At 35.2% G+C, this 12831-nt stretch overlaps 1 protein-coding gene across 13 annotated transcripts in view; it reads right to left on the bottom strand.

Annotated features, from left to right (window-relative positions):
* LOC112054318 (TLD domain-containing protein 2) overlaps window positions 1-12831 on the bottom strand; it is a 180121-nt gene that overhangs the window by 6070 nt on the left and 161220 nt on the right. For all 13 annotated transcript variants that reach the window (XM_052881414.1, XM_052881415.1, XM_052881418.1 and 10 more), the window contains 4 exons: window positions 9853-9971; window positions 9028-9187; window positions 1978-2152; window positions 634-739 (listed from right to left, as the gene is read on the bottom strand). In XM_052881414.1, the coding sequence (XP_052737374.1) occupies window positions 634-739; window positions 1978-2152; window positions 9028-9187; window positions 9853-9971 (560 nt within the window). The remainder of the gene's footprint in view (window positions 1-633; window positions 740-1977; window positions 2153-9027; window positions 9188-9852; window positions 9972-12831) is intronic.

Raw genomic sequence — 12831 nt, 5'->3', positions numbered from 1 at the left:
ATTAGTATACATCATCGTTAATATTTTTTTTTAAGAAAAAAAGTATCAACGCGTTGTCAAGTTAGTCCTTGACTACAATCTCACCTTGATTGTAAGTGATGATACAATTTAAGATGGAAGCGGGCTAACTTGTTGTTGAATACAAACCGATAGTTTGAGAACCAAGTTAGGCACCGTTTGCTATTTTAAAACTCATGCCATAGGAACCTAAATGGATATACATATAAACGCATTTTTTTTTCAAATTTCCAAATGTCAAAAGCGCTGTTGTCGATTTTGTGACGTCACAATGTTACTTGACGTACTAAACGTCAAACTAATTGTTATAGTTTAGGATTTCTTACAGTGGAGTCATGAAACAGCTGAAATATAGACTATCATGGCCGACAGGCGTTTTGGGCCGTATTTTTAAAAACATATTTAAAAACTAAAATTTTCATGTAATCACGTCTCAAAAAAATATGAAAAAATTGTTTTCAATCTAGTAGAACGATAATGAACAATTTAAGAACATTTGAAAAAAAGTGTAAACTAGCCTATAGCATTATCAGGGTTTTTTAAAACTCAAGATCAAACCGAACAAAGTGAAGTTTAAAAACTCGAACAAAAAGCAATATTATAAAATATACTAACTCTCCAGCGCCGATGGAGATGTTGTCATTGCTCCCTCGTATGAAATACATGTTGTCTCCGGTCCAGCCCCAATACTTGAATTTGGTCTTGAACGCTACTGCTTGTTCTGGGAAAAGAAAAACAATATACGTCGTTATCCATATTCGGCTCACTGCTGAGCTCGAGTCTCCTCTCAGAATGAGAGGGGTTAGGCCAATAGTCCACCACGCTGGCCCAATGCGGATTGGCAGACTACACACACGCAGAGAATTAAGAAAATTCTCTGGTATGCAGGTTTCCCCACGATGTTTTCCTTCACCGTTTGAGACACGTGATATTTAATTTTCTTAAAATGCACACAACTGAAAAATTTGAGGTGCATGCCCCGGACCGGATACGAATCCACCACCCTCCGTAAATTTACTCTCATTTATTTATTAATATGTACTTCTATTAACAATGTCTTTTAAATAAAAAATCACATCACACTAATATATATATATATATATGTATATATAAGTGTGTATGTTTGTTCCTCCTTTGTGTAGCGGCTACTGAAGCGATTTGGCTGAAATTTTGAATGGAAATAGATTTTACTGTGGATTAACGTGCCCAGTGACCACCCTAGAATGGTCTTGTGCCCACCCTAGGATTCTGGACTACCGATTTGGAATTCTCCAAAATACTGATAGTTTAACAAAAAAAAACATTGTCTAATAATAACAATTTTTATATTGAATCTTGACTCTTGTGATGTCAGGAGACCAGGCCGAATCCAGGAAATAATCCTAGATACGTAAATCCGACCGATACTGAAAATACTTTCACCATATTCAATAAATTACCAGATGACATTCAAAAATTAATTTTGCCCCATTTTAAAATAAAAATAAATAAATGGCTTATTGATAAGGGCTTCTACGACTTAAAGGAATATTTGACTTAATTTTTAATGACATACTCGTACTTACTTTTAATTCTAATTATTGTATTATATTGTAATTGTAACTTTTTCTTTTCTTTTTTTTCATTTAATTTGGCATTTATGACTATTTGTGTTATTTTTATTTTGTAATTTTATTTCATTCAATTTAGTAATTGTGACTGATTGTAATTATATTTTTCTTAATTTTATTTCACTGTTTTGTATTTTTTCTTCTTCACCATGTATAATATTTGCACACTATTAATTTAGTTGAATGTTGTAAAGAACAATAATTCTTGTAAATAAACGATATTATTATTATTAATAATGGAAAGCTACATTATCAGCGAGCAACATGTGGTATTTCATACCCGCATATTAATGGGACTACGTGGATAAATTCGCGGGGGGTCCAGGTAGTAGTTAAATAATTTGCATACCTTCGTTATCGTCTTTCTTCTCTTCCTTCTCGTCCTTGTGGTTGGCGTCTTCGGTCGCCGCCTGCGAGCCGCGCCGCGCGTCCTCCACGCGCTGGAACGAGAACAGCAGCGACTCGCCCGTGCCGTAGAAGTGCTCCGACGGCCGCAGCGCGCACGACGTCAGTGCTCCGAACACCTGCACCACACAAATAGGTCATCATCATCATCACCATCATCATCATCATCATCATCATCATCACATTCGATCAGAGCTTACACCACAGAACATAGAACGCTAAAGCTAACGCTTTAGCAATAGAAGGATCAAGGGGGCGGGGCCCGCGTATCCTCGTATATATGAGGTCTTACGCAAATGTGTTCGTATTATAAGAAAATAGACTTCATCTATGGAATTCAAAAGAGCAACTGTTGAGTTTCTTGCCGGTATCTTCTCAGCAGAACCTGCCTTCCGAACCGGTGGTAGAATCTTTACAAATTGTCAACTGACGTGTCAAAAGTGCTTGTAAACTGAGCCTACTTGAAATAAATAAATTTTGAATTTTCAAATTTTCGTTGCAGCTTAATCAACAGTCACTACTAAATAACAGTTAAAAAAATAGTGAGATTAAATTACTTATCAGTTAATTAACTGATTAATTGTGTTGTGAGTAGATGACATAAAGTAAAATTATACACTCAAAAAAGCTATTTCAGCCAACTTAAATTTTTGATATGTACTCACAATCAATTCACAATTTATTTTATTTAGAAATTTTCGTGGACCTCCGCTTACGACTTGTGAACCCCCATTTTTATGTCACGTCAACGTAGACCCCCGCGTCTTAGACCCCTGGACCACTCTGGGAATCGATGATCTAGAGTCTACCTATCAGTTCTATTAATTTTAACTGCGAGGTCAATTAATTTTAAATAATCCTCCAGTAGAATATATACAAGATAGGTACAATCGGAATAACTATTTTAGTAAAACAATTATCTACAATAGTTGTAAGTACGAAACTGGAGGTTTATTTACTTTATATTATGCTAATAATTGCATATCCTCAAGAAAAACAACGAAGTTAACTGAGTAAATAAATTAAGTGTTAGGTATTTACCAGTACAACTATTATATAATAATTATGAGTAAACACTTACACAATGCTTTGTGAATAAATAAATCTTTAAATAGTATTTATTTAGGTATTTATCAGTAGATGTTATATCTAAGTATCAATAATGTCTATATATAGCTATCGTACCTAACGTTGAGTGACAATAGTAGCAAGCTAACCAAGGGTTTCGGAACGCTAAATCGCTTGGCGGTACGGTAGGGTGGTATTTAGTCACGACCCAAGCCTCTAAGAAATCTTAATCGCCCTAGCCGGGGCTCGAACCCAGGACTTCCGTCTTGTAAATCCACCGCGCATTCCACTGCGCCACGGAGGCCGTCACGTCTATACGTTGACGGTATTTTATTGCCATTATAGTGGTTACTTAGCCACAGTTGACGCTAATTTAGAAAATACAAAATCCTAAATTGATTTGAGCGGGGAATCGAACCAAAACCTGCGTTGTATATCAAAGCATTACTAATTATATCACGACCTCTAGCCGTGTTACATAACGATTATTTTTCTATAATCGCTTCGAAAATTAAATAATAATGTATGACATTCGTTATCGTTAAGTCACGTGATCAATCTATCAATAAAATATGACGTCCTTCCCATACAATTTTAGTTTAGCTTCTTCTTCTTCTTCTTTTAGGCCCAGAGATGTCGTTTGATTTTATACAACACTTCATCCGCCCTTAAACTTTCACTTTTATACATTTGGATGACGTTATATGAGTATGAATAGTTCGAAGAGCCGGTGGACGTTGGGGTCCCAAAGTGCTGGAATGACGACCCCGCAATAGAAAGCGCAGTGTTGGTCGACCCCCCACCAGGTGAATTGACGACATCATGCGAGTCGCAGGGATTCGCTGAATGCAGATGGCTCAGTATCGTGATGTTTGGAAGTCCCTACAAATGGCCTATGTCCTGCAGTGGACGTCCATCGGCTGATGTGATAATGATGATGACGTTATATGCCGTAAAAAAACAATATATCAATATTATCTTCAGTGAATGTCATATATACGAGGAAACAGTAATAAAAATAAAATAAAAGCCTTTATTAGCCATTTGGCCAATCAAGAAATAAAACACGTGGTCATAAAACCGGTTACGAACCGATATAATGGATGTTAAATACCATTTCAAAACAAGAGCGGAATTTTACACTCGACATAAATTCCAAAATGGTGTTTGAGCCTATCGAGGGACTTTTATAAATAAATTATATACCTATAAGTAATTAAGTTATAGAAAAAAATTTAATAAAAAAAATACAACCGACTTCAAAACCTAAAAACGTACCCACTAAACTAAAAAGCGAAAAACAACATCATAATATGTTCTACCTGCTGATCAGTATGAAGGCGGTGGTAAGCCGGTGATGTATTAATTCAAGCCATGTGAATTCTTATAGATTTAGCTTTTGCAGACAGTGTTGTTTCATGTGGTCCTCTCAGAAATGGCTTAAATTAAGACAACACCGGCTAAGCACGCAAGTACTAAATGGAAAAGTTTACGAACACACTAGGCACCGATATAATTTTTGAAAGTTCCCCTCAATTTCTCCAGGATTCTATCATCAGATCTTGACATGATGGCAATGGGAACAAATGGGGAGTATACCGTTTCAAACAAAAAAAGAATTTTTGAAATCGGTCCAGGCGTCTTTGAGTAATCGGTGTACATACATAAAAAAAAATACCGACCGAATTGAGAACCTCCTCCTTTTTGAAGTCGGTTAAAAATTACGTTTACTTTAATATTTTAATTATCGTAGACAGACAACCAGATGGACCATCTGTATACTTCTTCAAGTCAATCATTCCGATACGCTTCGAGAAAAACGAATTTGTTTGTTTTATAACTATTTTCGAGTTTACTTATAGGTTCAATCTGTAAAACGATCTAGACAAGATATAAAACAGGTATAGGTAGAATTTATTGCTTTCTGAATTCAGAGATAGGATACTTTCAACCAATTATCTTTGAAACCCCATCTAAATTCACGCAAATAATGTCGCGGGCCTACCACTAAAGTCCAAGGCAAACAGCAAACGGGTATCGAAAATATTAATTAAAGAATTACCACAGAATACATAATAGGGGTTTGATTTTACTGAGGGACCGTGGTGTTTGGAAATACGTACGAATGGCCTAACAGTGCATGTCTATCGCCGAAAATTATGAAAAATTAAGAATTCACGTACTAATAGGGATGATGACAGTTTTTTAAATTGTATTTAAATTAAGAGTATTCTATTAGTAAAGCAATTTTGTAAAAGGAACAGGGTATCTGCGATCATTACTTTCGGAGCTACAGGGATTTAAAGAGTCAGATTTGCGGCGCTGCCGCGGATCCCTGAAAAACGCCCCATACAAAATGGCTCGAACTAATGACGGCAATGTAATGATCGTTAGATTTGTATGCGCATTCAAACAAAATTACTAATATCTTTGTTATTTGTGCGTTTATGCTTATAGTTCATATATTAAAAAATGTCACATTTAATGTAAGGAAGCTAAAACTGTATGAATTTTCATCTAATTACGATAAAATATTTTTAATAAATTTTGAAATTTTATAATCTCATTTATTTTGCAAATATCCAGACAATCTTTGCTTTTTATGTATAAATTAGTTAACATTGACCCTATTTACCCGAATGTATCATAAAAATCAATATATTCAAACCTAGTCATCATCCCCATTATTAACTCGACTTATAATACCTATGATGTTGACAGCTTTCTACAACCTGTCGATATTTAAACAGTTTGTGGAAAATTTCAAATAAATAACCATAACATATGGAATCTATAAAATATGTAAATATAGTTTGTGTTGTGGATTTCACCTATAAACACCTACATTTAAATAATAAATATTTACAGTGTCCGTGAATTAAAATAAGTGCATTAATTAAGGCCAATCTTGCATTTATCAACGTCTAATCATAAATTTTTGTTTTTTGTCTCTAAGTTTATCTATAAATGAAAGCAAGATGTCATCTTCAGTAATTATTTTTCGGTAAACGCAGCACAAGCAAAGTGTGTGAATACGTTGAGGTGCCGAAAAACAAATTGACATATAATGGGAGAAATGATACGTGACAACGCGGGCTAGTTAATAAGTAAGGAAAATACGATATTAATACGTATACGAGGTAATTTATAACACATTTGTCTTAATTAGTGGGAAAGTTTAAAACTTACATTTAATGGGTTATTTAAGTAATATGCGTAATACTTATAGATAGACATTAAAGACCCATCAAATAACTATTAGAGAGTTGATAAACTGATTACATTATTAATATTACTCAACATAAGGAAGTCACTTATTTTAACCCTTTGGCTTACACTCTAGACATCTTTATACTTATAAAGTTGAGACTTGTCCCTTGTATACCCCTCAACCCTTAAGTGAACTACGAGTACAAAAAAAAGAAATTGCTCAAATAGCTTATATGCTAATCCAGGACTGTCCCAACTCCTACAGGAAAGACTAGATTTACTCTACTATAGTAGAGGAGAGTGTTCCATTGTAGGCTAAAACAACAGGTATGGATGATAATGATTATGACAAGTAAAAGCACCAAAAGCATATAAAACACTCTATATATATGTGATATATACGAGTATTGAAGACCTCAACAAGTAATATAGCTATACTCATGTATTCTTTAGTATTTGTTAAAGTAGCTAAGTTGAGATTATATCATTAATTGCGCCAAAATGTAGGCGCGTATGCGCCATATTCTAGAATATCTGGGGTCATCGAACCGAATCATTCTTGTCCGTTGAATATCAGTGTGAAAAAACATAGCAAGTATACGTACAGAGGTTCAAAACATAGGCATGTCCGTTCGATGTTTTGTAAACTCTTACTGAATAATATTGAAGCTCGTAATGGAAAATAAATCTGATACTGGTTTAAATATTCCCAGAAAATGTATGAAAAAGGATTAAGAAAATTCCCAAAAGTAGCCGCAGTTTTTTCTTTTAAGTACCGAAAATGGAAATTTAATACTGGCACCGACGTATTAAGAGAGTGAGAGAAAAAATCATTAGTTTTTAAATGTAGGACCTACCTACCTGCTATATACACATTAGTGTAATTACTCTAACTAACTAACAAGGAGTGGTTGCATACTGCCTCATTATAATCTTGCTCCACTTAAGAAATTGCAAGAGACCGTACGTATTGTTAATAGGGTTGCCAGTTTTTCAGGTCTTTATTTAAATGTTACACTTATTCGATTTTAAAATTTCCAATTAAACGTCAAATTTAAAATTTTAAGCTTTTAATTGAGCAAAGTGAAAAGATGCTATCACGTAGGAGTGGCAAAAAGATCGGATTTTTGCAGAAAATAGTATTTTTCTTATGATTATTTAAATTTTATTTATTTTAATATTACTATGTGTTGATGCCTAAACGTTTTATGTCTGTGTTTGTCTATATTCTCTGCCTATGTTTTCATTCACTGTCTCTCCTCTGTATAGTCTGTCATTGTAAAACGTCAAAAATTGTAAAATTTATTCTTATCTCGTCATTATTAATATAAAGGCAATTTCCTTCATGAATACTAGTCTAATTTAACAACACAAACCAAAAGAAGGAAAAGCATGAAAAATCAACGATTACAATCGAATGTGTTTTATATTGTTCAAACAGCTCAGTTCAGATAATTCCATCGTTCAGAATTGCTCAGTGAATTTATAAATTTAATCTGGCAACCCTGATTGCGAAACGTATGTGTAACACAAACAACTTGTGACATATGACGAAGACAGCTTACATTTGCAAGGCTTTAGTGTGCTTTGTAAAACATTCAAAACAAATTACAAATGCATTTGGAACTGTTAAGGCCGGTCGGTATTCTATTATGCCTTTCGAAATGAAGTCTCAATAACTTAGTGAAATGTATTCCAACGTGTAGGTACGTAATTTTTCATCACATATAATAATAATCAACAAAAAACTGCACCACACTTACAGATAGTTTTAAATTTTGGGTCTTCAAAATGTAATGTAATAATAACCTCGATAAATATCTTCTGTATTCAAACTATATCGGTGAAGGAAAACATCGTGAGGAAACCTGCATACCAGAGAATTATCTTAATTCTCTGCGTGTGTGAAGTCTGCCAATCGGCATTGGGCCAGCGTGGTGGACTATTGGCCTAACCCCTCTCATTCTGAGAGGAGACTCGAGCTCAGCAGTGAGCCGAATATGGGTTGATGACGAATTCAAACTATCGCAAATATTTCCTCCTGATTATGTATTATTGTATGTCCATGAAAAGATCACTAAAATATTACCGGAGGGTAGGGCGAGTGCAGAAGCTATGCTACCCTCAAGAGTGACCCCTTTGAGATTCGGAATGAAGCTTACAGAGGCAAATGAGTGGGAAAGTTACAGGTTAGAACTGATCTTCCTTGATGGAATTGAAGAAATCGGAGACGGCGTCTTCGCTTTAGAATATGTTATGCTATTGCTGCAAACAATAGAGAATATCCACTATTGAAATTTTGATAAATCACGGTCGGAACATTACATATATACTACAGTACAGTCGCTCCAGTAATGTAGCAAGGCGCTTCGTTTCCGAATCTCGGATTGCATAGTCTCTCGATTAGACGACGATCGGAAGTCGAGCGGGGGTTGCAAGAAGCGAAGTTTATGCCTAAAGTGTTTTTCAGATACGGCGTACGGTGACAGACCTGTACGTTCATAATACGTACTATTATCGTGAATCGCGACAAATTTTCAAGAGTGAAACGAACTGTCACCCGATGCATCCTACATAAAACGAACTGTACACTATCGTATTCGATAAACTTCGATCAACTTCGCGATTAGTGTATTGGGGGTGTTATTAGACTTACGTTGTTGTGTTCGATAAATATCGATCAACTTCGCGATTAGTGTATTGGGGTGAGACTTACATTGTTGTCAGTGTCCTGTATGACGAGCAGCACGGGGCTGTCGACGCGCTGCATCTTGCGGTACATGGAGGCGAGCGAGAAGCCGTGCTGGCTCGTGCTGAAGGCCAGCGACCACATGTAGCCCTGCGCGCGCGCCGGCAGCACGGTGCATAGCTTCTCTCTGCAAGTCCAAGCATATCTAGTTACTTCATACGAAGCTGAAGAGACGCGTCCGTGTCTTGGTGTGGTGTGTGTGAAGACGGCCACACTTTATAACATAATATGTACGTGGATTAGGAAAAGGATCAGGGCCTCCAACACACACGAATTCTATCTTAATCACGCAATCACGTGACCTATCGATAACGAATTTCACCACCATACATTTTTAAGTTTTCAAAGGGTTAGCGTTTGTTGAAAGAGACCTAATGTGTAACTTGGTTCCAGGCCCTGATCGTTCGACAGCGGAGCAGATGCTTCCTAAGCAAAAAGAAGTTATATCTAGAGAGAATATATACCTATCATAGCATCTTTACGATCAGAACTAAATTAACCATTTATCGTTAATGGAATATGCGGTATTGGAATCGGATGTTTAAATAAAAGGGATTTGTACATCTAGTTGTAACGGTGTTACATAAAATTATATGAAGCTATTTTTTTAAATTCTGAACAGTTTGACAACAGGTAGTACCTACGTACAAGTATATTTCAAACTGAATCGAAATATATGAAAGTTCAACAGAAAAGTGTCGACAATACATACATTATGGTGCCTGGAAAAAATATTTTACTAACAATACCTGTCTGGTTATATTTGTAGGTTATGGAAATGTGCGATCTTACCGATGTTCCATGGTGAATATTTCCGAGGTGCCGATGAGGTCGGGCGGCGAGAACTCCATGTCGACGGACGCGCCCGACGAGTAAAGCGCGCGTCGCAGCTCATCGCTCATAGACAGCACCTGAGACACAGCCGTGGTCAGAACCATGTGACTACAACGCGCAAATTGCCCACCGACCACCAACAAACACTTGTAAATTTTACAATCAATTTTCTTTAGTCGTACGACTTAACCGAGTATTCAGGCTGTATTAAACACAAACCGTACTCTCACATTGTACGTTTGGCTCGATAACCGGTAGGCAATTTAACTTTCCAAGAACGAACCAGTTTCAAAAATTGTCCACCACACCAATTTAAGTGGTTCTGTTCGATATTAATTGACTTAAGTAGGTTCGTTGTGGCATGATGAAATAATCTATAAATGCTTTACAAAATTGAACAGTTCCTTTTACATTTCCTCACAAAACTTATGCATTATTGAAACTGATTGTTCATGTAAAAAAAATACTATGTATATATAGACGTGCACAGTCGATAATAGCATTGTCTGCAGACACAAGTGCAAAACGGGAGGTTACCGTTCATATAATCTCAATTGAGCAATAGTTTATAAACTAACCAGTCTGTCTAGCAAGGAGATAAAAATAAAAAGTCTGCGGGCAACGTGGGAGTGAAGCAAGACACGATAAGACAATCAATGTAATTGACTCGTGTCCTGTCTGCTTATGTGCACTCTACCTAATAGTTCATTCAGACAGTGAGAGCTATTTACGAGTATAGAAGAGTGTGCACCATGCTTTACGAGCATTTATCAGTCAGAAATGAAGACATTGGTGGTGGGGAAGAAGATTTTACTGAAATTAAGATTAACAGCCCCTTCAAACTTTCGAAAGCATTTATCGAATGAATGCGCAGAGCAGCCGCTCTCGCTATCGATTCTTTTCTACAATTGCTAACGCTTTGACAATTAAAAAATGTAATGACACATTTGATAGATAGATTGATCACGTGGTATCTAAAGTCTTTACATGAATTCTAGAGATAATTGTCATCAAAGAGAATCGATAGGTACGTAACTTTGCTAGAGCGGCAGATTTTCATTGTGCTCGGTTAAGGCCACATTTAGGGGTTTAATCGACGGAATTAAATTAAAAAAGGGTTAATTTCAATCCGTACTATTTGGATTATTACTATCAGGCTATTAAAATAATTGTACGGGAAAGTAGAACATTAATAAAATGTTTTAAAGTAATTAAAATAGTGGCTTACACACTGCATCAACGCAATGATAACACTACGATCGTTTACGCAATGCTTTTACGTGCACTTCGCACACATTCGATTCTCATATGCCATATAAACGCCAGTGTGATGGGGCAGTTAAAGAAGGGTACAAATACAAAGAAAATGAACATAAACTAATGAGATGATGCATTCCCGATCACTACAGTTCACATTCAACATCCACAGTGAACATAGCGTGCCCGTGCGCACTAAGTGTTATTCTAAAAACAATCAACAAACAACTAACTAAACAATCATCGTGAACAAGTTGACAGAGGGGATAACTGAAATCTATTTAACTATGGGTTGCAGGAAACATTTCACATCAAAACAAGTAGATAAATCGTAGAATACGTCAGAATCGATGTTCATTGGTAAAATTACCATTATTATATGTAACTCGGTGTACCATTCAAATAATAAGTCACTACATTGTTTTTCATCGTATTTTCGTAATTATGATCATCTAACATAGTTATTTCAACGAAATGATTTTTGACTATGTAATTTTACGTCAAATGGCAGTGATATTTTTTTGTTTTACAATCATCTAACATGATTATTTCAACGAAAATAAGTAAATGACGGTTTTTGCTGAAATTATCTTACTACGTGCTACTGCCGCTTTTATAGTACTGCCGCTTTACGTAAAATGAAGATACTTCTGTCATTTCGTTGAAAATACTAGATTATTGCATAAACGAAGAAAAACGATGTAGTGACTCATTATTTGAATGGTACACCGAGATACATAATAACCCTGCTGATCGCTGGCAGCATTGCCACGTTGTATGGCAATACTGATTCTCTGACCAAAATACAGGCCAGCCTTTTGGTCACGGGAGGCGTCGATTAATCACTTTGCGATTTCTTTAAATTTAATATATTTACTTTTTTTATTTTTATAATTTGTATTGAATGTTCAATATAAGTAGGTAATTTAGTTACAGAAATATATTTTTAATACGGAAAAAAGTAGCACGTCTAAAGCAATGTCCACATTTGGGCATAGACTGCGTAGACATGTTAAAATACTAGCAAACATTATAACAAAACATTGACAAGTCTACAATAGTAATTGTAAACTCATTTATCAACATCGTCTCTCTTAATTTTTCCTTAACTAGATAAAAACAAATATTAATTTGCATTCATCTCACATAAACGAACAAATTACAAATTAATAAATAGCACTACAGTATAAATGATAATTAAGGAAAAGTTTTTCTTTCGTCTGTAATTTTCATTAAACAATAGTAAAATTTACGTGCCAGTATTAAGTATAATGGAAGGCTGTGTTAATATATTCGTCTATGCAGATGAATAAAATATACATATTTAATAATAAAAAATAGAGAAATATAAATAAATACGAGTACCTATTAAACAGATGTTAACACGAAGATGTAGATAATAATGAAGAATTTATATTCATCTCTACAGAGATATTGTTACTCATCGCCGTATTCCGACAACGGAAATAATAATGAAGTATGGACAATAGAAATATGCCAGCTATTTGCGTCGACGGCGACGTTTAAATAAAGAAAGACGTAAATAATTTCTTTACAAGAGGTAGCTAATTTCACGCCTATTGTTTCGCTATCGGTGTGGCAATACATATTGCTAACAATATTTACTTTATGTGTCTTGTGAATGTAATTTAATTTTTACATTTTATTTAAAATAATTTG

This window comes from Bicyclus anynana, chromosome 4 (genome assembly GCF_947172395.1).
Source record: "Bicyclus anynana chromosome 4, ilBicAnyn1.1, whole genome shotgun sequence".
NCBI classification, from domain to species: domain Eukaryota; kingdom Metazoa; phylum Arthropoda; class Insecta; order Lepidoptera; family Nymphalidae; genus Bicyclus; species Bicyclus anynana.
This window is presented reverse-complemented; position numbering and strand designations above follow the sequence as displayed.